Source organism: Camelina sativa, chromosome 5, assembly GCF_030686135.1.
Source record: "Camelina sativa cultivar CO46 ecotype springtype chromosome 5, ASM3068613v1".
In the NCBI taxonomy this organism is placed as follows: domain Eukaryota; kingdom Viridiplantae; phylum Streptophyta; class Magnoliopsida; order Brassicales; family Brassicaceae; genus Camelina; species Camelina sativa.
In genome coordinates, this window is record NC_141884.1 from 19,062,027 (window position 1) to 19,087,226 (window position 25,200).

Here is a 25,200-nt window from a genome sequence, read left to right on the forward strand (position 1 = left end):
ACTCTAACATCTGTTCTGTTTTTTTTTTCCCTTGGGTCGTGAATGATGACGACGAAGATGATCGTTGAGGCCTGAAACGATTGCGTTTTGGAAATTCTGCGAATTGGGCTTTTGGTGTTAAGTTGGCGACCCATATTCTTCTTTAGGGTCCATTAATTGAGACGTCGTCATTTTTGGAGCATCGTCTTCTTCCATCCCTTTCTCTGAAATCAAAACGGAACTGAGGAGTGAGGAGTGAGGATCTGAGCTTTTGGTATTGATAAGAGGTACCTTATCGATTGAGGAGTGAGGATCTTCTAAATCTCTACCGATTCGCTTTAATTACAGCTTTGATTGATTTATTTGACTATTTCTCTCGTTGATGAGTCAGAACACAATCGTCGCCAACGTGCTTGCTTAAGGTAACAACATAAACTGGTTCTACTGATTTGATCGATGAATTTGCTTTTTTTTTGGGTTACATTTAAGGTTTTAATTATTTTGTGAATCCGATCATGGAGATTATCATCATTCAAGGAAGGTAGAGACCATGTACAACTAATTCCATTGAATGACACCATTCCATGAGCCAACGTCCAACAACAAGAAGAAGAAGAAGAAGAAGAAGAAGAAGACCTCCAGGTTTTATTTCATATCATCCTTCACTTATGTCTGATTCAATTTTATTATCTGTTCCTTGTGTTGCTTTGATATTTGTTTCAGTGTTTCTCTTCATATTAGATTTTTAAAACAATTTGCAATTTGCTTAACTGGGAATTGATAATGGTGCTGGTTGTTCCTGTTCTCCTACCGTCACACCACATTGATATAATGGTATGTCTGATTTAGCTTTATTTTTTGATGGTCTCACTATCTATTGATCTTACTTGTATTCTTGTTAATGACGAGATGTTGTGACTTGTGGATTGGATTGATTCCATATGGCAGGTAATGAATTCATTCGATGCCAAGATCTTCCAATTTCAGATTGCTGATGCGCTTTGATCAGATGTTATTTTGGCGAATTGGTTTTTCTTTTGGTGTTGCATTATAGCTCAATAAATGCTCACTGACTTGCTTCGTTTTTCTGCTTTGAAGGTGGCTTTCTCCATTGCGATTTATTCTGAGCCTGCCGTCGTTAAAGTACTTTAACGCCATACGTATCTCGGGTTAGTTATATGTTTCTTGTGTTGCTTTAAGATTTGCTAATAATGATCAGTGCTTCTTCGTATTATTAAATTTGAAAACAGTTTGCAATTTTATTAAATGGGAATTTTGTTGTTGTATTGACATGATATGAAGTGGAATTGATAATATGGTGTTGGTTGTTCCTGTTCTCCTAGTGTCATCACCACATTGATATAGGTATGTCTGATTTAGCCTTATTTTATGATGTCAAACTATTTCTCTTTGTGAATTCATTATCTTCATAAAATTGTTACCTTTGTGTGTGTGTTTTGATTGCATATCCACAGCCTGACATCCTTGTTCGTGGTTTTGCTGGTTGGAATTCTAGTTTTTCCTTCAAGGTCTTTCCAAAGGTACCCTCTCTTCTTATTGACACTCTTGTAGTCATTCCATCACTGATCGAATTGGTGATGGTTTTATTTGATGGATCTTTTTTCTCTTCTCTTGTCTACATCTTCAGGTAATAGTATTCTTCCTCTTTACCGATTTTTGTTTTCTTCTTTCTATATAAGTGAAAACACATCTCTGTCTCTCTTTGTTGCAGATCATGAGGAACCAGGATTACTGTGTTGGAGAGGTTCGAAGAGAAAAAAAAAATCATTGTGGGAGTGCGTTTGATTCCGAGTTCAACTTTCAGGTTACCTCACATCTGTACACCGTTTAGCATATCTGTTGTTTTATTTGATATCATCTTATTATTGGTCTTTTGTTTCTTGTGTTTCCCAGATGATGTTCTTGCTGTGTACACACATTCAGATGAGAGATCGATGATCCACAGATTCTTTCCTACACGAGTTTGTTCTTAAACTTTGTCGAGGCACCGGAGGGACTGATATGATAAATCTTTCTTCTGCTCTGTCATATTTTTACGTTTCTTCTGTGCTACATCTTTTTATTACCATCCGTCTTCATTACAACCACAAGTTAACCTTTGTTCTCTTATGTCTCAGTTTTTTCTTGAAGGATGCCTTTGATATGTCGTTGCTCCATGTTACCTCTTTCATGGTCTCTTCTTTCCCTTTGTTATATCCCAGGCAGCATCAAGAACCTGAAACCTCTTTATATATCTTCATGCTATTTACTTGTTATTATGTTGTTTCAGGTTTTGGATGATACTTTTATCGATGAGAGTGATGGCTTTTTGATGGACACGCTTCTTCTCTGTGCTACGTCTTTAAAGGGTTTTCTTCTTCCTCTTCACACGTCTTTTACTTATAATTTTTGTTTTGTTTTGTTCCTTACGTTTCTTTCTTCGTTTTGCAGGTCTTTTGGAAGCAAACCATGATCCAATCATCACGTATTCTATAATCCATGTTATTGTCTTCAAGCGTTCTCATGGGTTCCTTGCTCTAAACCCATCTCTATTTGATTATGTATTGTCTCTTTCGTTCGGTGGTTTTTTCTAATTACATGTTATTAACTTTTCGTTTTTTTTCTTCTTGGTTTAGATTTGAGGAGGATGATCCTGCGACTGATCGGTGATGGCTTTGACTGATCGTTGTCACTCTCTTACTCATGTTGCTCTTCTAGGGGTTGGTTTCTAAATTGAATCATTCAAGGCTTTGTTTATTATGTTCATGCGATTTTTAACTCTTCTTGGCTCTGTAACATCACTGTTGATATGGTATGTATTCTAATGATTTTTTAATCCTCTCTTCTTTGATTATGAAGGCTTTCTCTTATTATATATTCTACTCCTTTTTTATTATAGGGAATACGCTTTAGGGGAATGTCGATTCTTGAATGCCAGAAAACTCTTCAGCTCAATCTGGAGTAAAGCCCTTACCTGAGGGTCCTCTGTGGCTGCCGTTAACTGCAGAGGTTGGATAATCTTTTTAACATTTTCATACATAAATGGTCACGGGAATGTTTCTTACAATTTTTGTTTCCCTTATTATATGATCCTACGGTATAGTTCTGTCTCTTTTGATACAATTTTTGTTTCCCTTATTATATGATTCTAAGGTATAGTTCTGTCTCTTTTCGATATAGGGGCCAAACAAAGAGCAAGTTGAGGCTCATCGTGCGGGTGTGCCAGGTTTGTAGTTCATTTCTCTGCTCTGTGTTTTTTTGACCTCTAGTTTCATGAGTCATGACTCATCAAAGCATAGCAAAATAAGCCGGTGGTAATTATAAACTGAGTGTTCTGACTTTTGCAAATATAACTCTAGTTTATACCTAATTTTACATTGCAGAGAGTTGTAATGGTGGCGACGAGAGAAGAGAGCAGACATAAACTTAAACAGGTGAGCGTTACACTGGGGTTTTGTTGCAATGTAGATCAGAACTAAATTGCGACTGAGATTTTGGGTCTAATATGTTTTTGTAGGTATGTAGAATTAGGGTTCCTGGAGCTTCAAACTCAAACCCCTATGGGTTCCTTAAAATCAGATAGAGTATCTATCTGTGGTCCAATATTACTCGGTCAGGGTTTGTTCTCAGACCTCTATTTCATTGGAAAATCCTCTTCTCTTCTCCATTGACTATCTATCATGGTTTGATTTATTGATTTAACATGTATTTGACATAAAAGTTATAAAGGATATATATTCTTGCCAGACAAAAAGTTTTGACGTTTATGATTTGTTTGAACGACAGACAGTGGCTGGCTTATGATGATTATTTTGTTTCATATCTCACAGGAGGATTTTGAAGGCTATTGCGAGAATATCCGGTGATGTGTACATCCCTCGGGGGTGTTTCTGTCCCGATCAACTTTGGTAATGTGTGGTGTTTGACTGCATATGTCTCCCTATTTAAGTGTTCATTTGGTCTTAATTTTGATTCACTTATTAAACTGGTTTTGGTTGATAACATGTCAGAGCTGGCCTGTACGTACGCCTAGGCCAGTTGCATCAAAGCTTGCTGCCGATACTCCTCTACTTGCTGGGCAGGTAATTACTCAATTTTTTTTAAGCAGTGACAGTCAATTGAAGATGTGTGTTGTTGATTGCTTTCATTTCCTGTTGTCAGTGTGTTTTCGATCCCTTTTCACTTCTGTTCTTGGTTCCATCCCTGGTGATTCTGGCTGTGGGAAAGCTGTTATCAGTCAGGCACAGCCAAAAGATTATATATGGAAAACGTTAAACAGTGGCAAGGTAAACAAAATTATGCTCTGCTTATCCTTTTCAAAAGCCTAGATGCTCTGAAATGAAAGCTGGGAGTAATAGACCGTTTGTAATTTGTATTGCATGCTAACCACGACAGGCCATAACTTGAATCATTGTCCAATTAATGAATAAAAGCTTGGGATTATGTTTTGATTTTTGGCGTTGCTTGTGAATGTTGCTAGGAAATTTTTAATAAACATTTGTCGTGCAGGTCGTTCCACGATATGGCCATGTTTTTTTTTGGCGTTTCACCTCCTGGAGGAGACTTTTCAGATCATGTGACTTCTGCAACCCTTCGTATTGTGAAGGTAGTTATGTCGTTCATGGCTGCTTCCCTATCTTCTACATATTCATATATCTCGATTGAGATAAACCAGATGGTGTTTGGTTTTAGAACTGCCGCAGACTCGTATTAGCATTGTTTTTCTTTTTCTTTTCTTCTGCAGGTCTTCTGAGGTTTGGACAAAAAGCTTGCCCAGAGAAAACATTCTCCCTCTGTCGATTGGTTGATTTCCTACAAAGTATTCAACGGTATGCTTACGTATTCTCAGTTCAAACCTGTCTTGGTTTACTCTCTCAAAGTATATAACAAGTTGCTTTTTTACTTTTTCTTTAGGCATTGAAATATTTCTATAAGAAGTTCGATCAAAATTTCATCAACATCATCAGGACAAAGGCCAGAGAGGTTTTGCAGAGGAAAAAGACGATCTTGATGAAATTGTCCAGGTACGTGTCACTTCAGAGAATCTATCTTACTCGGCAGGGTTTGTTCTCACACCTCTATTTTATGGCCAAATCCTCTTCTCTTCTCCATTGACTATATCACCTGATGATTTTGTTCTTTCTCTCTCTCAGGTTCCGAACCCAACACTGCAGTCAAGTAATGTCCAAGGAGCCTTCTTCAATCGGGCTCTTACTTAAGCTCCTCTCTAAACCAGAGGTTTGCTTTTTATACATCTTTGCATATAATTTGGTCTCATTCCTCTCTTCACCATCGTTGTTGCTTGTTGGTTTGGTCTAACTTCTTTTTTTTATCTGGTGTTTCAGGATCTCCGGTTCTTGGTGTGGGGTTTTACTGCATCTTTGGCCAAAGCGTCAGGATCACAGGTTATGCTTTTTAATGGTTGTTACTTTGACGTTTGATTGAGCTTAATTCAGGTTATGCAACTTAATTTCATCTTTTTTTTTCTTGATTAATTCAGATATGGTGCAAGTGAGGATGGTTTTTCTAATTTTTGTGTGTTGATTGATTGTCTCACTAATTCTAGGGAAAGGAGTGTCACAAACATAGCCGCTAGCGAGCTCTACCAATGCATGAATTAGACCATGAGCAAACGCCCAAGAAGAAGAAGAACTCCTCAAGGTTTTGTTTCAAATCATCCATCACTATTGTTTAAGTTCAACTACTTCTTTTAACCATTCTTGTTATTGCAGGATAAAGTGCCGTATTAGAACCAGTAGCTACACCACAGAGAAAGCCTCAGTAAATAACAAGTTACTCCTACCGAAGCAATCACAGAGGTAAACAAACTTCTGCGTTGCTTAGCCTTAGGGTTGATGATGACCCAAACAATAACGACATCAATAGAATTTGATAAACGAACGATCACCTTCTCTTCTCTTTTCTTGTCTTATAACTCTTGAGTATCGTTGATGAATTAGCTGGATATGGTGCCAAGTGAGTATCAGAGCGGACGAACGTTATTTGTTTCCATGACGTTTCTTCTTCTTCTTCAACTGGATTTATCTGATTTGATCGAGCAAGTAAAGGTATAACAATTCTAGGGTCTTTATTAAGGGGTTTTCTCTTTAATTGGCTCTTTCTATTAGAATTACAAATTAGCATATGATGGTTCTACTTCTTGCACTCTTTTTGCAGATCATGGAGATGCTTTCAAGAATTAAAACTAATTCTATTGGATTGATGGTGTTTGACCAAGTACAGGTTTACAGACCACCCGTGGCCTAACGTTGATGCTCTTAGTAGAGTGCTGCTGAACTATTATCGTCTAACCGAAAGAAAGGTACAAAACTGCATCTTTATCACTTAAGCCTGACTAACCACAGGCCTTGTTTTACTGAATCTTGGTTATAATTAATAGAGTGACCTTTTGTTTCAGATTTAGATACTACACTGTGCTTTTTGGCTGTCTCAAGGGATCTCGTCATCTGCTCACAGGTACATACACAGACATAATTTCGGGCTATTGACAGTTCTCTTTGAATAAACCCACACTCATCTTTGTGATGCTGTTTTCTCTTTCTCTTTTCAGGTGATATGGGACCGGGCTCTTCGACTGCCACTAGAGCGGCCAAAGAGTGTAAACATGTCCTCCCAAAGGTGAAACTTTGCAACTTCGTGGGGCTCTTAAGCTCCTCTACATCTCTCAGAGTGAGTCTGTCCCAGCTCTTGAAAAATATTGTCTTTAGGAGTTCCAGCCCAACAAATTTGAGAGAAAGAAACAGAGAGAGATCGTTCTAGTGGCGACAAGAGAGCAACATGATGATGGTTCGAACTTACTACTCAACCGATCCATGAATTGTGAGCCGAATTTGCTTTCTAAATTTGTTCTTGTTTCTTTTTTTTTTTTTTTTATCGAGCTTGAGATTTTGGGTTTAATATGTTTATGTAGGTATGGAGAATTAGGGTTCCTGGAGCTTCGAACCTCAATGCCATGCGTTCCTTATTCCAGATAAAGTATCTATCTATGGGTCCAATATTAGTCGGTCAGGATTTGTTCTCAGACCTCTCTATTATATTATTGGCAAATCCTCTTCTCTTCTCCATTGACTATCTATCACCTGATGATTTTGTTTGCTATCTCTCTCATAGGTTTCGAGCCAGCTAAGCAATGACCACTATCTTGGAGGAGATTTCTGCCATGATCCAAGGTTAGTTTGTTTGATCTCTTGTCCTTCTTTGTTTAATTTTACTTTACTTAGAGAACTCTTCACTTTCCCCATCGCTAACTCTAACCTCTGCTCGGTTGTTACCTTTGGTCTTGTCGTGACTCGTGAATGATGAAGAATATGATCGTTGTGGCTTGAAACGACAGTGTTTTGAAAATTCTATGAATTGTGCTTTTGGTGTTAGTTGGCAGCCCACATATTCTTATCCTTCCTTCCCCTTTGTTTGAAATCAAAACGGAACAGAGGAGTCAGGACTGAGCTTTGGTATTGATTAGAGGTACCTCCTTATTCCTTATTCCTTCTTTTTCCAATTCTCCATGATTCTTTTTTTTTTTGTTATTGAGTTGTGGTGTGTGATTTGAAATTTCTTTTCATCTGATTCTCAGAATCCTTGAAGCATTATAATGGCGACGTGAGAGCAAACAAGTCAGAGAGTGGTATGTATCTTTTTTTTTTGTGTGTTCTTCTTATAAATCTATATGGTTTTGACTGAGTTAGGACATATGGGTCTGTTTCTTTTTGATTCTGTGGAACAGGTGGGCTTTGATTGATTTATTTAACTCTCTCTCTCTCTCGTTGATTCAGAACACAATCGTCGCCAACGTGCTTGCTTAAGGTAACAACAGAAACTGGTTCTACTGATTTGATCGATGAATTTGCTTTTATTTTTGGTTACAATTACAATTTAATGGTTTAGTTATATTGTGAATCAGGTCAAGGAGATCATCATTGAAGGTAGAGAGCATAAACAAATAATTCCGTAAATGACACCATTCTATGAGCCAACGTCCAAGAAGCAGAAGAAGAAGAACACCTCCAGGTTTCATTTCATATCATCCTTCACTTATGTATGATTTTGTGTTATTATTTGTTCCTTGTGTTGCTTTGAAATTTGTTAATGATCAGTGTTTCTCTTCATATTAAATTTTGAAAACAATTTGTTTTAGCTGGGAATTTTATTGTTGTAGGGACCTGAGACGAAGTGGAATTGATAATGATGCTATTTGTTCCTGTTCTCGTATGTCTGGTTTAGCCTTATTTTATGATTTCAAATTCATTATCTTCAGAAAGTTGGTACCATTGTGGGAGTTCGTTTGTTCTTCTATCTTATCCTCTCATGCAAAAGGCTCGACAAATTCAGGTATTCATCCCGTATTCCCTCCCAAATCTGTTGCAATCAGTTTGTTTAATATTACTCCATTAAATATTTCGGGTTCCTGAGATTTGGACTGTGCTATTCGGGAGTCTTACAACATTACTTTGCTATGTTATTGAAATTTTCAGTTAACTGTAATGTCGCTGATCTTCCTAGTGATGTTGGCCTGCATGTTTTAACTTTTAAGCCTAAGACCCTATATTTTAGTGGAGGAGGATGCTTTGATCGGCTGGTGATGGTTTTGATGGATCGTTTTCTCTGCGCTACATCTTCAGGTAGTCTTCTTCCTCTTAACTGATTTTTTTCTAGGGATTGGTTTCCAAATTGCATAGGTAGCTTTATGTATGTTCATGCTAACTACTTGTTGTTATGCTGTTTCAGGTTTCGGATGATGCTTTTATCGATGAGAGTGATGGCTTTGATGGACACGTTTCTGTGCTACTTCTTCAAATGGTTTTGTTCTTCCTCTTAACACGTCTTTTACTTCTTTTTTTTTTTGTTTTGTTTGTTCCTTACGTTTCTTTCTTCGTATTGCAGGTCTTTTGGAAGCCTTGAGTATCCAGTAGTATGATCTTCTCTAAACATAAATCCTTCATGTTTAATACCGCGACCTGGACTCTTTGAACCTTTACATGGTTCTGCACCCAATACTGCTTGACAGGTTCTAACTTTATTTTCAGATCAATTGGTTCCTACTATAGCTTTCCTGGTCTCTCTGTGTGTCAAATGTAAATGGAATTTTGGGTGGTGGTTTCCTCGCTGCTGGATTATATTTGAGTAAACTCTTACCTACTTGTCATTTTCGCATCTTTTATCTCACCATTATATTCAAATTTTAATGTGATTTGTTATCTGCAGATTGTATTGTTACAGGAGGCTTCCTTCAACATTGGCGCATCTATAGAGAATGGAGATATTGATTCAGGATGCTAAGGCAAAGGCGACAGCATTCAGTACTTGTAGTTTATTATGCTGAATTTGTAATGCATCTCATCGTGTGCATGTGGTACTTCCTTTGAGTTTGCTAAGGAGGGTAGAGGGACTCCTGCAGAAACATAAGTAATCAAAGAAGTGAAGAGTTATAAGAAAATCCTTGATGACCCCGTGAAACTAACACTCTTTATAACCAAGAGGTTTTCGGGTTCCTGAGATTTGGACTGTGCCATTCGGGAGTTTTACAACATTATTTTGCTATGTTATTGAAATGTTCAGTTAACAGTAATGTCACTGATCTTCCTAGTGATGTTGGCCTGCATGTTTTAACTTTTAAGCCTACGACCCTATATTTTAGTGGAGGAGGAGCTTTGATCGGCTGGTAATGGTTTTGATGGATCGTTTTTGTCTCTCTGCGCTACATCTTCAGGTAGTCTTCTTTGGTTATAATTAATAGAGTGGCCTTTCTTTCAAATGTAGATACTACACTGCTTTTTGGCTGTCTCAAGGAGTCTCGTCATCTGATCACAGGTACATCCACAGCCATACTTTTGCACTATTGACAATTCTCTTTGAAAAAAACCACACTCCTCTTTGTGATGCTGTTTTCTCTTTCTCCTTTCAGCTGATATGGGACCGGGCTCTTGGACTGCCACTAGAGCGGAGAGTGTAAATATGGAGAGGTTACATGGCCTCCAAAAGGTGAAACTTTGCATCTCCGTGGGGCTCTTAAGCTCTCCCTAAACCACCATAGGTTTGCTTTTTTACTTTCTTACATCTTCTCATATAATTTTGTCTCATTGCTCACTTCACCATCATTGTTGTTGGTTGATATCAATAGATTGAAAATCATGGATTGGGTCTAACTTCCTTAATCTTGTGTTTTAGGATTATCCGGTTCCTTGTTTCAGGTTGGTGTCCCAGTTTTATAGCAGAGACTAGACTGATGTGAAACCTGCAGATCTAGCGAAAGCAAGGTCTAGAAAAAGCTAAAATGGGTAGTGTCTATGTAGTAATCATGCCTACTGCAGGGAGGCTTCAGGTAATCTTTTGTCTTTGAGAGTAATTGTAATATAAATCTATTCCAGCTTTAGTCATGAACTTAACTCTTTGTGACAGACAAATGCATGATGGATGTTTTAAAAGACATGAAGAAATTTAGTTACATGTTACTAATCTTACAATTGATTGGTGATGGCTTCGACTGATCCCTGTCAGATGTCACTCCTATTCATGTTATTCTTCTATGGTTTGGTACCTAAACTGAATCCCTTAAAAGCTTTTCTTATTATGTTTTCATGCGATTTTTACCTCTCCATGGATTTGATCGAAACTGAGATTTTGGATTCAATATGTTTCTGTAGGTATGGAGAATTAGGGTTCCTATAGCTTCGAACCTCAATGCCATGGGTTCCTTATTACTCGGTCAGGGTTTGTTCTCAGACCTCTCTATTATATTATTGGCAAATCCTCTTCTCTTCTCCATTGAGTATCTATCACCTGATGATTTTGTTTGCTATCTCTCTCATAGGTTTCGAGCCAGCTAAGCAATGACCACTATCTTGGAGGAGATTTCTGCCATGATCCAAGGTTGGTTTGTTTGATCTCTTGTCCTTCTTTGTTTAATTTTACTTTACTTAGAGAACTCTTCACTTTCCCCATCGCTAACTCTAACCTCTGCTCGGTTGTTACCTCTGGTCGTGTCGTGACTCATGAATGATGAAGAAGATGATCATTGTGGCTTAAAACGACAGTGTTTTGAAAATTCTAGGAATTGTGCTTTTGGTGTTAGTTTTGCGGCCCATATTCTTCTTCTTCTTCCTTCCCCTTAGTCTGAAATCAAAACGAAACAGAGAGGAGTCAGGACTGAGCTTTGGTATTGATTAGAGGTACCTCCTTATTCCTTCTTCTTCTAAATCCCTATGATTCTTTTTTTTTTGTTACTTCTTTTTTTTTGTTTTGTTTGTTCCTTACGTTTCTTTCTTCGTATTGCAGGTCTTTTGGAAGCAAACCATGATCCAATCATCACGTTTCTAAACCATGTTATTGTCTTCAAGCGTTCTCATGGGTTCCTTGCTCTAAACTCATCTCTATTTGCTTCTTTATTGTCACTTTGGTTCGGTGGTTTTGTCTTATCTTCTAGTTACATAATGTCGTTTTTGTTTTGTTGGTTTAGATTTGTGGAGGATGATCCTGCGATTGATCGGTGATGGCTTTGACTTATCGTTGTCACTCTCTTACTCTTGTTGCTCTTCTAGAATTTGGTTTCTAAATTGATCATTCAAGGCTTTTTTTATTATGTTCATGCGATTTTTAACTCTACTTGGCTCTGTTAATTATAGATTGTGGAGGAGGATGCTTTGATCGGTTGGTGACTGTTTTGATGGCTTGTATTTGTCCTCTCTGCGGTACATCTTCAGGTAGTCTTCTTCCACTTAACCGTTTTTTTCTGTTTCTTTCTATATAAAGTGAAAAAACACCTATGTCTCTCTTTGATGCAGATCATGAGGACCTAGGATTACTGTGTTGGAGGTTCAAAGAGAAAAAAACAAAAATTGTGGGAGCGTTTGATTTCTGAGTTTAACTTTCAGGTTGCCTCGCATTTTTACACCTTTTTGCCTATCGGTTTAATATGTATTTTTAACGAAAATGTATTTGTCTTTGATGCAGATCGTGAAGGCACTGGGAGGACTGATGTGATAAAATCTTACCTTTGGTCTGTCATCTTTTTAAGGTTTCTTCTTCTGTGCTACATCTTTGTATTACCATCCGTTTCCATTACAACGACAAGTTAACCTTTGTTCTGTTTTATGTCTCAGTTTATCTTGTAGGAGGATGCCTTTGATCTGTCGTTGCTCCCTGTTGCCTCTTTGACAGTCTCCTCTTTCCCTTTGTTATATTCTTACTGATCACACAGATCAACTAATGTTTTTCTTTGCTTGTGTTAGATCGTGGAGGTTAAGGACCTTGTTGGAGGGAAGGATGGTTTGAGAGTATATAACTTCGAGTTTCTAGTTACTTCACATCAATACTAATGGCTATTTTTGGTGAGGTATATATGTTCACCTATACTAATTGATGTTTTTATAGGGTTTGGTTTTAAAATATTGCGCATAAGTTGCTTTGTTTTGTATATATGTTCATGTGATTTTTATTGTCGTTATGTACTTTATTTCAGGTTTTGGATCGGATGATGTCTTTTATGGGATCATGCTTTGATGGAAACGCTTCTTCTCCGTTCTAACGTCTTCAGGGGTTTTGATGATGGAAACGCTTATTCTCCGTGCTAACGTCTTCGTAACGGTTTTGGTCTTACTCATAAGTCTTAACACTGGGCTCGGTTTAAGAATTATGGGAATTGGGCTCTGGTGTTAGTTGGCCCACCATAATTCTTTATTTCTTCTTTTAGGGTCCATTAGTTGATGAGACGCTGTCGTTTTGGAGCATCGTCTCCTTCCATCCCCTTGCTGAAAACAAAACGGAACGGAGGACTTGAGGAGTGACGACTGAGGAGTGAGGATCTGAGCTTTAACATAATTTGTTCTCTATTTTTTTCTCATCCAGTCCAGTTTCATGATTCGATTTCCTGCCTGGGGTTTGGAGGAAGAACATCTGATGGTTCTGTGTCTCCTCATGCTTCTTACAACATTATACGGCGACGAGGTAACGTACTAGACATAAAAAAACTGTTCTGCCTTTTTTTCTTTTTCATTGAAACTGTTATACTATATGTGTGCATACATAACATACTGATGTATAATACATTATACGGAAGTTTTTGTCTCTTTTTTTATAATTTCAGAACCATGAAACATTGCATTCACCAAATCGCATGTTAAGTTGTCACATAGATTCATATTCTCTTTTCTTTTTCAGGTTGTTGGAGTTTATGCTATGTTTCTCCAGCGGGATCCATACAAAGTCCTTCGGTTTCCATCTGCTTACACACAATTTGTACTTCTGGTACTGCTTATCCTGCCTTAATTAGCTCAGGTTCTTTCTTAGTTTCCTTCTTCTTCGGATAGAATTTGTATTAGTTTGAAACTGATTTTAGGTAGACACTGAGTTTTTATCTTGTCCTTGTATGTTCCCGTTGTCTGTTTTTTTTTTAACAGGATATTTCTTGCTATTTGGCTCTGGAGCTTGGGATAATCAAAGATCAAACGTTTTGCTGATGCAAGAGACTGTAAGCTTGGGATATGATTTGAGTTTCTCAGTTGTGTTTCATTCCTGTGTCCCCATTTACTCTCTCGTTGATGGCTAATAGACTTTTCATTTATTCTACATTTTTTTTTTTTTTTGCAGGCTCAAGGACGTTAACCAAGCTTGTGGCCAATTTGATAACAACACAGTCTGGTGCAGGCCGTGTCCTTGCTTGTCATCTTCAATCCGTCCGAGACAGTCTATGGGCTACTTTGATCATGTTTATGGCCAGGTAAAGTTTCCTATCTTTTGATTCCTCATAGCATTGACTTCCCCTTTTCTGACTATGTATTTTCTTATCGCTACTTCTTTTTCTACTTTATTATTCATGAACAGCCTGTGATACTTCATTACAATTAATAAGGCCATACTCTCTGATGATTTGGTGGTAGTTTCACTTCATGTTGGTAGTGTCGCGCGAGGGCTCGTCCCATAATCTTTCACAATGCTTCAGGTTTGCATGAATCTATAATTTTCCTACTTGCAAGCCTAATTTTTTTAAGCTATTTGGTTCACTTATTAAATTTGTTTGGTTGATAATATGTCAGAGCTGGCTTGTACGTATGCCTTGGCCAGTTGCTTCAAAGCTTGCTGCTGATACTCCTCTACTTACTGGGCAGGTAATTACTCAATTAATATATTTTTTTTTACAACCAAGATAGTCAATTAAAGATGTGTGTTGTTGATTGCTTTCTTTTCCTGTTGTCAGCGTGTCCTTGATGCCCTTTCCCCTTCAGTTTGTGGTGGAACCTGCGCCATTCCTGGTGCTTCTGGCTGTGGGAAAATTGTTATCAGTTATGCACTTTCCAAGGTTTGACACTTTGGTTTTGTTCCACTTAAAGTTACTGAATATTTTGAGTTTCCAATTCTAATTTGTTCTTATCTATATAGTACCTCTTACTCCGATGTTGTAGGTAATGAACTTATCAGGTGATGCTAAAGGGAAGGTAGCTATAATGTGATCATGTTTTAGCTTTTATATATGTCTCAAGCTTGATCCAACTGTGTAGTAAACTTGATATTTGAATTTGATGTCTGCATAGTAAAAGTCTGCTTCAAAGAATAGTTTGCTTTTTCCTTTTTTGATATTGCTTTTCTAGTTCCCTCTTTCCTCATAAGTTTTTTTTTCCAATTTCAGGACCGTCTGACGACACTCAAGTCAGAATATTTCTTTCTATCTGGGTATAGAGCTTGGGAGAATCAAGATTAAACGTTTTGCTGATGCTGGGATCTATGCTCAGCTGCAAGAGAGTGTAAGGGGATGTTATATGAGTTTGTCAATTGTTTCATTCTTGTGGCCCCATTTAGTTTCTCGTTGATGGCTAACAGACTTTTTATATGACTTTTATTCTACAATTTTTTGCAGGCTCAAGGACGTGAATCTGTTGCAGCCAACCTTGTTGCAGATTTGACATTGCAGGTGAGTTATAAGTCTGTAATGGTGGACGACATGATTGACACAGAAGGTGAGTTATAATTCTCTATCTATCTGCACATATTATATTTCCGTGTCACCGCATGTGATCATTTAGTTTTCAGCTTTTATTCATTTATGTCTCAAGCTAGATCCAAATGCTTACTAAACTTGATATTTGAATTTGATGTATGCAAAAGTCTGTTTGAAAGATTGGTTTGTGTTTTCCTTCTTAATATTGCTTCTGGAAGTGCTGGTTGTGGGATTGTTTGTTTATTTCGTTTAAATGGTAGCAATGCAGGACCTAAAGTCGCTGCTGCAAGAGTTAATTATGGAACAGCAGGTTAGTGTAGACCCCCGTTTGTATAAATGTTTTTAAAAATGAAGTTGTTAAGTATTTGTTCTGATGGTTGAGATTGTTCTTAAATGCTACTTCCAACGATTCAACGAATATATTTTTCTTTTCTAGTTCCCTCTTTCCTCATAAGATTTCCCCAATTTCAGGACCATATGATGAAACTCAAGTCAGAATATTTCTTGCTATATGGGTTTGGAGCTTGGGAAAATCAAGATTAAACGTTTTGGTGATGCTGAGATTTAAGCTCAGCTGCAAGAGAGTGTAAGGGAATGTTACTTTCTCGTTGATGGCTAACAGACTTTTTATATGATTCCTCAAGGACGTGAATCTATTGCAGCTAAGCTTGTAGCAAATATAACACAGCTTGGTGCAGACCGTGTCCTTGCTTGTGATCTTCACTCTGGACAGTCTATGGGATACTTTGACATTCCAGTCGATCATGTTCATGGCCAGGTAAAGGTTCCTATCTTAAATGATTCCTCAAAAGTATTTAGTATCTAGCAACTCCGCTCCACAAGACAAGACAAAGTCTTTTTAACACCCAAGTTTCCCGAGCTCGACCTGTGAAAAGACAGATAGTAGGAAGGCAGTGCATCTAGGTTCACCGAGGTATATTTGTACTTCAGAACTAGATAACTAGACGAAACCTAATTGCTTTCTGTGACTTAGTGCAGATCTCGACAGCTCCAGCTTTGCCTGCACCACAAAGAAGTACACCACATCTGCTAGAGTTTTCTGGTAAATACCCTTCATCTGGGAGTATCAAGACTTTAACATACTCATAGCTTAATGAAACCGTTTAATGAATCTGCAAGGATCTCATTTCTTACTGTTGCAGGAATTTAATCTTCAAGCAATGGAAAGGGCTAACAAACATCCATAAACATCTTCAATAGCTTCACCGTAAGTTTTTAATCAAGTATTATGCTTCTTTTCACCCCTAGAAAAGTTGTTTGTATGCATAGAACACTTGCTTTCATGCCATCTAATATGCCTCTGTTTTCCTGCAAAATAATGATTGGAGGCCTCACTATACTGAACTAAGGAGGCTTGTAGCCCTGTGAACAAAAAGGTATACTGAAGTGGTGTAGTTTAGTATTCTGACACCCAAATGTGGTCTCACGTTCCTCTCTTGTAATAGGTGTTTTCATCTGTTGATTGTCTCACTAACTGCAGGGAAACGAGTATTGCTCTGACCTGCTTCAAGATCCTTAATTTGAGTTCACTCACGACTCCTGCCAGTGGCTTGAATGAGTATATTCCCTCGAATCACTTTCATTTTTAATTTGAATCAGAATCTTTGATCATTTCGTTTCTGCTGATTTGGTGCCTCTCTTTGCAGATGCTTGACTACAATGTACGTGGCGGTGAGAGGAGCCTCTCTCAGACATTTCATCTAAACTTATCAACTCACATCAAACACTTGTGCGTTTTTTTTTTTTTTTTTTCTGCAGGGAAGCTCAATCGTGGTCTCTCCATGGTTGATAGCTACAAGCTGTTCAAGCCAAGCCAAGACTTGACCGATTAAGGGACTTTCATTTTGTGTGCTCTCAGGTGGTGCATTGAATGGGTAATTCCGTTTTTTTGCTATTAAGTAAACAATTATGTGGTTCTCTTTACTCTTATAGTTGTTTGCTTGTTTTTGTTGTGAGATGGGTTAAAGAGTTCCAAAGGGCATATGAAAATGGAATTTACAAGTCAAAGTGTGCGTTTCAAGTTTCTGGTTTAGTTATTGATAGCGTTTCGTAGTAGCTGGTATCATAACAAAAATCTTTTTGTCCAGGTTCTAGGAGCCAACATATGAGGATTGTCTCGACCTGATTGCTCGTGTTCCTGTTGTAGCTGTGTATGTTTATCGGAGGTTAGTGAAGAATATATATTTTTGTAATCTTTTTCATGTTTCTTGTAGCTTCTGAGTTTTCGGTACTGAAAGTGTACTTTTACTTCTATTTTTGTATCTAACTTTCCACTCAATCATTGCAGGATGTACAAGAATGGTGATTCCATCCCCTCAGATACATCTTTGGATTATGGTGCAAACAATTCCTCTACCTGTACATGACTGATGAAAGTTTCAAACAAATTGAGCATGCGAAAATGATTTAAAATCTTGTTATGTGTCCTCATTTTAATAACGTCAAAGTTTGGTCTACCAGTCTCATAGCTTCTAGTAACTAACACCGCCTTAAGAGATTTTTTTTTTCCCTTCTTCTAGTTAATGTTGTAATGTTACGAGTCTACTAAATATCTCTATTGACCTCATCATGATTTGTCTGCAGGTTGTTCTAGGATATGGACACCATCTTCTGCGCAAAACTGATCCAAGGGCAAAAGAGAGTTTGCCTTGAAGCATTTACCTGATGACGCTCTTTTCCCAGCTGGTACTTTCCTTTTTCCTTCTATTCTGCTCTGCTCTCAAAATTTGATCAATGTCCAGTGGCTTACAAATCTTTCCTACTCTGTAGGTGTCAAAGCTTTACGAAGTTGTGCCACCCTGTTCTCACCGAGCTTGGAAAGGTAGTATCTCTATCATTTCTAGTATAACAGGGGGATCGTTTCATGTAATGTATTACGTTGAAAGTATGACAAGGCTTGAGAACTCCTTTGCCGATCATTTCGAAGTTATATACAAATGCTATGATGGCTTGTTTTAGGTGAAGAACCCGTGACCAAGTGTTGATGCTCACAGTGGGGTCTTGCTGGACTACTATGGTCGAACCGAAGTAAGGTAAGAAGCATATATCTCTTTTAAAGTAACATTTCACATGAATATACTACTCACAAATACCTAATGTTGCGCGTTTTGTAGGTACTACACCGTTCTCTTTCGTGTTTGAAGGAGTCGTGGCATCTGCTCTCAGGTATATCTATATATTTTACACAATGAGTAAATTAAGAAGAAAAAAAGAAATCATCAGAAGGCATTGAACGACAAATAATTTAACTGTCCAACTAACAAATAGTATCAAACCGGTTATTCGATCAAAAGCTTTTGCTTTTAACGAATTAGCCAGAAAATTGGAATTCGAATGAAGAGAAACCAAAGTGTATCATTTCATCCCCATTGTCTAATTTGGCTCCTTCACTGTATCCACCTGAAACACACAGAACCTCAGATTTACGCTACAGTGTGCATCAGATTAGATTTATGAATAGAGGAAACAAACCTCATTGAGGTGTTGAGCAGACTTGGAGGTTATATAAGCGATACGTGTGTATCACTTCTAATGTTTTTATGATTAGTGGATTTAAAAAAAAAACCGTCTTTCCGTCCTAAAGAACAAATAAAAAAGAACTAATGCCCTTTCATCAAAGTGTATAGTTCCAACCAGAAAGGCTCTTCACTTGGTTACAATTAGTTCCAACCAGAAAGAGCGAGACAGACAGCGAGTGAGCGAGAGGGTATGATTATAATGGTAATCAAATTGGTCTTTTGTCTTTCCCTTGGCCGCTTTTATAGAGTGAGTCGAGTTTTTGTTCTTTAATGGGTTTGTTTCTTTCTTTTTGGTGAAACAAAACAGGTCTGTGTTCGTGTTCTAACCAGGACGATGATGTATTTGACTCAGTAACTAACAACATTAAACTGATTAGAAGGTATTTATATGTCTTTGTCTTCCCTTGTCCGCTTCCTCCAATTTGGTTGGTTGTTTTACTACATACTCACTAATAACCAAAAGTTAACAACATCAAACTGATTCAGAACCAAAAAAGGTAAGCTTATGGGTTTGAAGAGTGAAGAAAATTCAGAACCAAAAAAGGTAACAACATCAAACTGTATAGGTGTCTTTGACTTAATACGTCTTCCTTACTCCTTCACTTTAATTTGCCAATCTTTCAAGTCAGCAACTTGCTTTTGATCGCAGATTATGGCCTATGAAGAGAGCCAAATGGAGTCACGGCCTGTGAAGAGAGGTAGTCAAGAAGCAGGTACAATTGTGTTTTATTTTCTTCTGTTTATTTTTATCAATAGTGTAACAAGAATCTCAGGTTTATGTTTCGTTTTGCAGGTATGCATAAATTGGATGGGTTTGTTGTTTCTTTCTTTTGGCCTTTGGGTGGTGAAACGAGGAAACAGGTTTGTGTCTGTTCCAAACAGGACGATGAATCATATTTTTTCAAGGACGTACGAAAGCATGAAGGTTTAGCACTGAAAGGAGTATGTTTTCAGGACGGTAATGTGTGGTTTGGTTGAGCTGTCATGATGTGTCTATGGAGATCTAGCACTTTGAGCCCAATTGATCTTTATATATCCTCGTCTTCTTAGCTTCTATCACCTGATGATTTTGTTTGCTATCTCTCTCATAGGTTCTGAGCCAGCCAAGCAATGACCCCTATCTTGAAGGAGATTTCTCCCACGATCCAAGGTTGGTTTGTTTGTTCTCTTGTCCTTCTTTGTTAAGATTTACTTTCCTTAGAGAACTCTTCACTTTCATCACTCTAACCTCTGCTCGGTTGTTACCTTTGGTCGTGTCGTGACTCGTTAATGATGAAGAAGATAATCGTTCTGGCTTGAAACGACAGTGTTCTGAAAATTCTAGGAATTGTGCTTTCGGTGTTAGTTGGCAGCCCATATTCTTCTCCTTCCTTCCCCTTTGTCTGAAATCAAAACGGAACAAAGGAGTCAGGACTGAGCTTTGGTATTGATTAGAAGTACCTCCTCATTCCTTCTTCTTCTAAATCTCCATGATTCTTTTTTTTGTTACTGAGTTGTGGTGTGTGATTTGAAATTTCTTGTCTTCTGATTCTCAGAACTTTGAAGCATTATAATGGCGACGAGAGAGCAAACAAGTCAGAGAAAGGTATGTATCTTTTTTTTTTGTGTATTGGTTCTTCTATCTTATCCTCTCATGCAAAAGGCTGGACAAATTCAGGTATTCATTCCGTTTTCCCTCCCAAATCTGTTGCAATCAGTCCTGAGATTTGGACTGTGCCATTCGGGAGTCTTACAACATTATTTTGCTATGTTATTTAAATTTCCAGTTAGCAGTAATGTCGCTGATCTTCCTAGTGATGTTGGCCTGCATGTTTTAACTTTTAAGCCTAAGACCCTATATTTTGGTGGAGGAGGATGCTTTGATCGGCTGGTGATGGTTTTGATGGATCGTTTTTGTCTTCTCTGCGCTACATCTTCAGGTAGTCTTCTTCCTCTTAACTGATTTTTTTTTAGGGTTTGGTTTCCAAATTGCATAGGTAGCTTTATGTATGTTCATGCTAATTACTTGTTGTTATGTTGTTTCAGGTTTCGGATGATGCTTTTATCGATGAGAGTGATGGCTTTGATGGACACGTTTCTTCTCTGTGCTACTTCTTCAAATGGTTTTGTTCTTCCTCTTAACACGTCTTTAACTTCTTTTTTTTGTTTTGTTTGTTCCTTACGTTTCTTTTTTGGAAGCAAACCATGATCCAATCATCACGTTTCTAATCAATGTTATTGTCTTCAAGCGTTCTCATTGGTTCCTTGCTCTAAACTCATCTCTATTTGCTTCTTTATTGTCACTTTGGTTCGGTGGTTTGTCTTATTTCTAGTTACATAATGTCGTTTTTGTTTTGTTGGTTTAGATTTGTGGACGATGATCCTGCGATTGATCGGTGATGGCTTTGACTGATCGTTGTCACTCTCTTACTCATGTTGCTCTTCTAGAGTTTGGTTTCTAAATTGATCATTCAAGGCTTTTTTATTATGTTCATGCGATTTTTAATTCTGTTAATTTTCAGTTAACAGTAATGTCGCTGATCTTCCTAGTGATGTTGGCCTGCATGTTTTAACTTTTAAGCCTAAGACCCTATATTTTAGTGGAGGAGGATGCTTTGATCGGTTGGTGACTGTTTTGATGGCTTGTATTTGTCCTCTCTGCGGTACATCTTCAGGTAGTCTTCTTCCACTGAACCGATTTTTTCTGTTTCTTTCTATATAAAGTGAAAAGAACATCTCTGTCTCTCTTTGATGCAGATCATGAGGAACTAGGATTACTGTGAGGGAGGTTCAAAGAGAAAAAACAAAGATTGTGAGAGCGTTTAATTTATGAGTTTAACTTTCAGGTTGCCTCGCATCTTTACACCTTTTTACACCTTATGATCTGTTGTTGCTCCATGTTACCTCTTTCACGGTCTCTTCTTTCTCTTTGTTATATCCCAGGCTGAAACCTCTATATACATGTTCATGCTATTTACTTGTTATTATGTTGTTTCAGTTTGTGGATGATACTTTTATCGATGAGAGTGATGGCTTTGATGGACACGCTTCTTCTCTGTGCTACATCTTTAAAGGGTTTTCTTCTTCCTCTTCACACGTCTTTTACTTATATTTTTGTTTTGTTTTGTTCCTTACGTTTCTTTCTTCGTTTTGCAGGTCTTTTGGAAGCAAATCATGATCCAATCATCACGTATTCTATAATCCATGTTATTGTCTTCAAGCGTTCTCATGGGTTCCTTGCTCTAAATCCATCTGTATTTGATTTTGTATTGTCTCTTTCGTTCGGTGTTTTTTTCTAATTACATGTTATTAACTTTTCGTTTTTTTCTTTGGTGATGGCTTTGACTGATCGTTGTCACTATCTTACTCATGTTGCTCTTCTAGGGTTTGGTTTCTAAATTGAGTCATTCAAGGCTTTGTTTATTATGTTCATGCGATTTTTAACTCTTCTTGGCTCTGTAGGGACCTGAGACGAAGTGGAGTTGACAAGTGGGGAACATCACTGTTGATATGGTATGTATTCTAATGATTTTTTTTATCCTCTCTTTTTTGATTATGAAGGCTTTCTGTTATTATATATTCTAGTCCCTTTATATTACAGGGAATACGCTTTAGGGAAATGTCGATTCCTGAATGCCAAAAAACTTTTACCTTCTGCTCAATCTAGAGTAGAGCCCTTACCTGAGTGTCCTCTGTGGCTGCCGTTAACTGCAAAGGTTGGATCATCTTTTTAACATTCTCATACATTTTTTGTTTCCCTTATTATATGATCCTAAGGTATAGTTCTGTCTCTTTTCATACAATTTTTGTTTCCCTTATTATATGATCCTAAGGTATCTTTTTGTTTTCAATATAGGTGCCAAGCAAAGAGCAAGTTCAGGCGCAGTTAAAAGAGTTGGCTCATCGTGCGGGTGTTCCAGGTTAGTAGTTCATTTCTCTGCTCTGTGTTTTTTTTGACCTCTAGTTTCATGAGTCATGACTCATCAAAGCATGGCAAAATATGCCGATGGTAATTATAAACTGAGTGTTCTGATTGTTGCAAATATAACTCTAGTTTACACCTAATTTTACATTGCAGAGAGTTGTAATGGTGGCGATGAGAGAAGAGAGCAGACATAAACCTCAACAGGTGAGTGTTACACTGGGGTTTTGTTACAATGTCCTATTTTTCGGTAAGGGTTTGTTCTCAGAACTTCTCTTCTCCACCTGATGATCTTATTCGCTCTCTCGCTCTCCCTCAGGTTCCGCGCCAGCCAACACTAGCCAAGCAATTTATGGCCAAGACGAAGTGGAATTGATAATGGTGCTGGTTGTTCGTGTTCTCGTAGTGTCACCACGTTGATATATGTATGTCTGATTTAGCCTTATTTATGATGTCAAACTATTTTTCTATGTGAATTCATTATCTTCATAAAATTGGTACCTTGATGTGTGTGTTTTGATTGCATGTCCACAGGCTGACATCCTTATTCGTGGTTATGCTGGTTGGAATTCTAGGTTTGCCTTGAAGGTCTTAGACCAAGTCTTCCCAAAGGTACACTCTGGTAGTCTTCTCTTGATCAATTGATGATGGTTCTATATGATGGATCTTTTTGGTCTGCTCTTGGCTACAGCTTCAGGTAATAGTATTCTTCCTCTTAACCGATTTTTGTTTTTTATTTCTTTCTACATCTTCAGAAAAAACATCTCTGTTACCTCGTTGGTGGTTTCTTCTCTTTTCCTTGGAGGTATGGTCATTTTTTCTTCCCCTTTACTCTTTTTCTCTGTCTGATTTCTTTTCTCTCTCTATGTGAATTTGAATGATGCAAGTAGAAGTTCTGCTTAGACTTTTTTGCCTAAATCCCCTTCAAGTCTACAAGTTGTCTCAACATGGCTGAACTTGGGGCTTCCATCTTTTTGGGTTTATTCGTCTTGACGCCTTTGTCTATCTGTAATTTTCTTCTGATTGTTATGTGTTTATTGGGTATTTTTAAGCTTTGATTTCCTCATTGGTTGCCGCAAGGAATGATCTAATTGGTATGTTTCATTTTTGTTATTATTTCTCTTCTGTGTGTCTTCCAGCTGGATATCTTCATCCATCACTTGATTCTGATCCTTTGCAGTTTATTAGCAGGCAGATGAAAGATGATCATAAGTTCTTTTTTTTTTATATGGGTTTGTACTTCTTTTTTGTCCTTTTCAATATGGATATGTCTACTAATGTAGTTTTTGTATTGAATATATTGGTGTCTTTTAGGATTGTTCTAGTATGAGCTCATCTTATTATGCAGAAAGCTAGACATATTCTTGTTACATAGGTTAACAGTAAGATATGGACAGTGCCATTGGGGAGTCTTCAACATTATTTCGCCTTGTTATATGCTTGTGATTGTGGTTTTTTTTGTTTTAATCCTACGGTCATATGCTTTTGATGGTGGTTTAAATGCTTGTGTTTGGGATGGTGTTTTCTCTTTCTGTGTGAATTCATTATCTTCGTATAAGAATTTGAGTGATGCAAGTAGAACTTCTGTTTGGACTTGTTTGCCTAGATTCCTTTAAATTCTATAGTTTGTCTCAAACTTGGGGCTTCCATCTTTGGTTGATTCAAGTGTAATGAGCTTCTTTTTCCTGGCTTTGATTGATTGGTTGTGTCACACGTTTTTCTCTTTTGCGGGTGTCCTTTTCCCCAAATTCAATTCCTAAGCAGATTGTTTGTTTTCTGTATGAACGATACAGATTGTGGAGGCAATGGGATTTTTATGTTGAGTTGAATCTATCTTCTCGCCTATCATCTTTTTTTTTCCCGAATAACACAACTTCCTGTTATATTAACAATTACCTCTGTAATATTCTGTCTCAGTTGATCTTTGATCTCTCGGTGTTCCATGTTACCTCTTTGCCGGTTTCTTATTTCTCTCTGTTTCCTTATTAGGGTTTGTGAAAATTTTGATTTAGATCTTAAATTTCCTTCAAAACGAGTTTTTTTATTATACTTTGTACTTTGTTAGTAATTTTGTATTGAATGTTTATATGTCTTGTAGGGTCTGCTTAAGGCTAGACCTGTGGTTTAAGATCACCTTTCATTTGAATGTCAGATTACTAACTGGTTTCTTTCCCCTTTATCTCTGGTTGTCTTAGCTCTCGTCATGCTACAGCTCTGTTTAGTGTTTGATCATACTCTCATTTGCTTGTGACGTGGGTTTTTTCTTATGTGAAATACTCCCGTCCTTTATAGGTATATTGAGGATGCATGGGAGGCTAGTTTTGGTCTGTCTCATGACCGCTGTTAACAACTAGTGAGGTTGCTTCTCTATGTTTGTATTTTATCTTACTCTCATATGCTGGATTTTTCATCTTTGGTTGATTTAGGTTTCATGAGCTGCTTTTTCCTGGGGTTTGATTCTAGGTTATTTTTTTTAGTTATAGTTCACTGGTATTTAGGAGAAGTAAGCTTTGTGTTCCTCACTAGTTTCCTCAAGGATTGTTCTCAATTGGTATTGTTTCCTTTTTGTTATTATTTCTCCTCTGTATGTCTTATTGTATTTTCCATGAATCACTCTTTACTCTCATCCTTTGCAGTCTACTCACAGTCAAATGAGAGATGATCATAACTTCCTTTTAAAATGGGTTGGCACTGTATTTTCTGTCTTATTTATGATGGATGTGTCTACTAAAGTAGTTTTTGCATTGATCATTTTAAGTCTGAGATTCTCTGATGCAGAAATCTAGACATGTATTGTTATTCAGATTTTCATTCCTCTTTCCTTTGTGGATCTT

At 37.5% G+C, this 25,200-nt stretch overlaps 1 protein-coding gene across 50 annotated transcripts; it reads left to right on the plus strand.

The window, feature by feature from the left end:
* On the plus strand, window positions 1-25,098 carry LOC147944012 (citrate synthase, mitochondrial-like). 50 transcript variants are annotated; one of them, XM_087450342.1, is made up of 101 exons: window positions 202-401; window positions 501-621; window positions 721-813; window positions 1,078-1,148; window positions 1,282-1,344; window positions 1,455-1,520; window positions 1,712-1,804; window positions 1,894-1,961; window positions 2,118-2,172; window positions 2,270-2,348; window positions 2,431-2,506; window positions 2,616-2,791; window positions 2,879-2,988; window positions 3,160-3,205; window positions 3,363-3,413; window positions 3,810-3,887; window positions 3,990-4,061; window positions 4,141-4,265; window positions 4,489-4,585; window positions 4,724-4,808; window positions 4,894-5,003; window positions 5,133-5,217; window positions 5,325-5,640; window positions 5,712-5,798; window positions 5,940-6,047; window positions 6,157-6,301; window positions 6,398-6,456; window positions 6,551-6,819; window positions 6,911-7,004; window positions 7,111-7,169; window positions 7,305-7,464; window positions 7,574-7,624; window positions 7,724-7,803; window positions 7,901-8,007; window positions 8,156-8,328; window positions 8,472-8,618; window positions 8,725-8,796; window positions 8,881-8,908; window positions 9,024-9,120; window positions 9,202-9,658; window positions 9,757-9,807; window positions 9,902-10,030; window positions 10,165-10,318; window positions 10,396-10,530; window positions 10,641-10,701; window positions 10,808-10,866; window positions 11,005-11,165; window positions 11,272-11,344; window positions 11,453-11,482; window positions 11,619-11,696; window positions 11,778-11,867; window positions 11,947-12,010; window positions 12,225-12,328; window positions 12,455-12,585; window positions 12,686-12,789; window positions 12,880-12,939; window positions 13,153-13,269; window positions 13,392-13,462; window positions 13,582-13,711; window positions 13,816-13,933; window positions 14,028-14,099; window positions 14,189-14,290; window positions 14,371-14,426; window positions 14,618-14,732; window positions 14,846-14,945; window positions 15,187-15,236; window positions 15,398-15,512; window positions 15,589-15,704; window positions 15,926-15,989; window positions 16,090-16,154; window positions 16,276-16,323; window positions 16,428-16,505; window positions 16,594-16,618; window positions 16,706-16,821; window positions 17,035-17,112; window positions 17,235-17,284; window positions 17,531-17,632; window positions 17,717-17,768; window positions 17,906-17,979; window positions 18,061-18,112; window positions 18,567-18,667; window positions 18,773-18,845; window positions 18,952-19,009; window positions 19,115-19,178; window positions 19,348-19,423; window positions 19,557-19,615; window positions 19,744-19,901; window positions 20,001-20,050; window positions 20,291-20,384; window positions 20,491-21,119; window positions 21,202-21,290; window positions 21,443-21,519; window positions 21,601-21,676; window positions 21,907-21,957; window positions 22,046-22,160; window positions 22,301-22,364; window positions 22,523-22,573; window positions 22,686-22,791; window positions 22,901-22,978; window positions 23,122-23,171; window positions 24,659-25,098. In XM_087450342.1, the coding sequence occupies exons 91-97, from the start codon at window positions 21,274-21,276 to the stop codon at window positions 22,561-22,563; spliced, it is 441 nt and encodes a 146-aa protein (XP_087306468.1). In that variant the 5' UTR covers window positions 202-401; window positions 501-621; window positions 721-813; window positions 1,078-1,148; window positions 1,282-1,344; window positions 1,455-1,520; window positions 1,712-1,804; window positions 1,894-1,961; window positions 2,118-2,172; window positions 2,270-2,348; window positions 2,431-2,506; window positions 2,616-2,791; window positions 2,879-2,988; window positions 3,160-3,205; window positions 3,363-3,413; window positions 3,810-3,887; window positions 3,990-4,061; window positions 4,141-4,265; window positions 4,489-4,585; window positions 4,724-4,808; window positions 4,894-5,003; window positions 5,133-5,217; window positions 5,325-5,640; window positions 5,712-5,798; window positions 5,940-6,047; window positions 6,157-6,301; window positions 6,398-6,456; window positions 6,551-6,819; window positions 6,911-7,004; window positions 7,111-7,169; window positions 7,305-7,464; window positions 7,574-7,624; window positions 7,724-7,803; window positions 7,901-8,007; window positions 8,156-8,328; window positions 8,472-8,618; window positions 8,725-8,796; window positions 8,881-8,908; window positions 9,024-9,120; window positions 9,202-9,658; window positions 9,757-9,807; window positions 9,902-10,030; window positions 10,165-10,318; window positions 10,396-10,530; window positions 10,641-10,701; window positions 10,808-10,866; window positions 11,005-11,165; window positions 11,272-11,344; window positions 11,453-11,482; window positions 11,619-11,696; window positions 11,778-11,867; window positions 11,947-12,010; window positions 12,225-12,328; window positions 12,455-12,585; window positions 12,686-12,789; window positions 12,880-12,939; window positions 13,153-13,269; window positions 13,392-13,462; window positions 13,582-13,711; window positions 13,816-13,933; window positions 14,028-14,099; window positions 14,189-14,290; window positions 14,371-14,426; window positions 14,618-14,732; window positions 14,846-14,945; window positions 15,187-15,236; window positions 15,398-15,512; window positions 15,589-15,704; window positions 15,926-15,989; window positions 16,090-16,154; window positions 16,276-16,323; window positions 16,428-16,505; window positions 16,594-16,618; window positions 16,706-16,821; window positions 17,035-17,112; window positions 17,235-17,284; window positions 17,531-17,632; window positions 17,717-17,768; window positions 17,906-17,979; window positions 18,061-18,112; window positions 18,567-18,667; window positions 18,773-18,845; window positions 18,952-19,009; window positions 19,115-19,178; window positions 19,348-19,423; window positions 19,557-19,615; window positions 19,744-19,901; window positions 20,001-20,050; window positions 20,291-20,384; window positions 20,491-21,119; window positions 21,202-21,273; the 3' UTR covers window positions 22,564-22,573; window positions 22,686-22,791; window positions 22,901-22,978; window positions 23,122-23,171; window positions 24,659-25,098. The 50 variants fall into 50 exon arrangements, with proteins under 50 accessions (XP_087306433.1, XP_087306483.1, XP_087306472.1 ...); XM_087450357.1 differs by lacking the exon at window positions 9,024-9,120 and having other exon boundaries at window positions 184-401; window positions 501-813; window positions 8,881-9,004; ... (8 more) ...; window positions 20,811-21,119; window positions 22,942-22,978; XM_087450346.1 differs by lacking the exon at window positions 9,024-9,120 and having other exon boundaries at window positions 184-401; window positions 501-813; window positions 8,881-9,004; ... (6 more) ...; window positions 20,491-20,567; window positions 20,811-21,119.
* The last annotated feature ends 102 nt before the right edge of the window (window positions 25,099-25,200 follow it).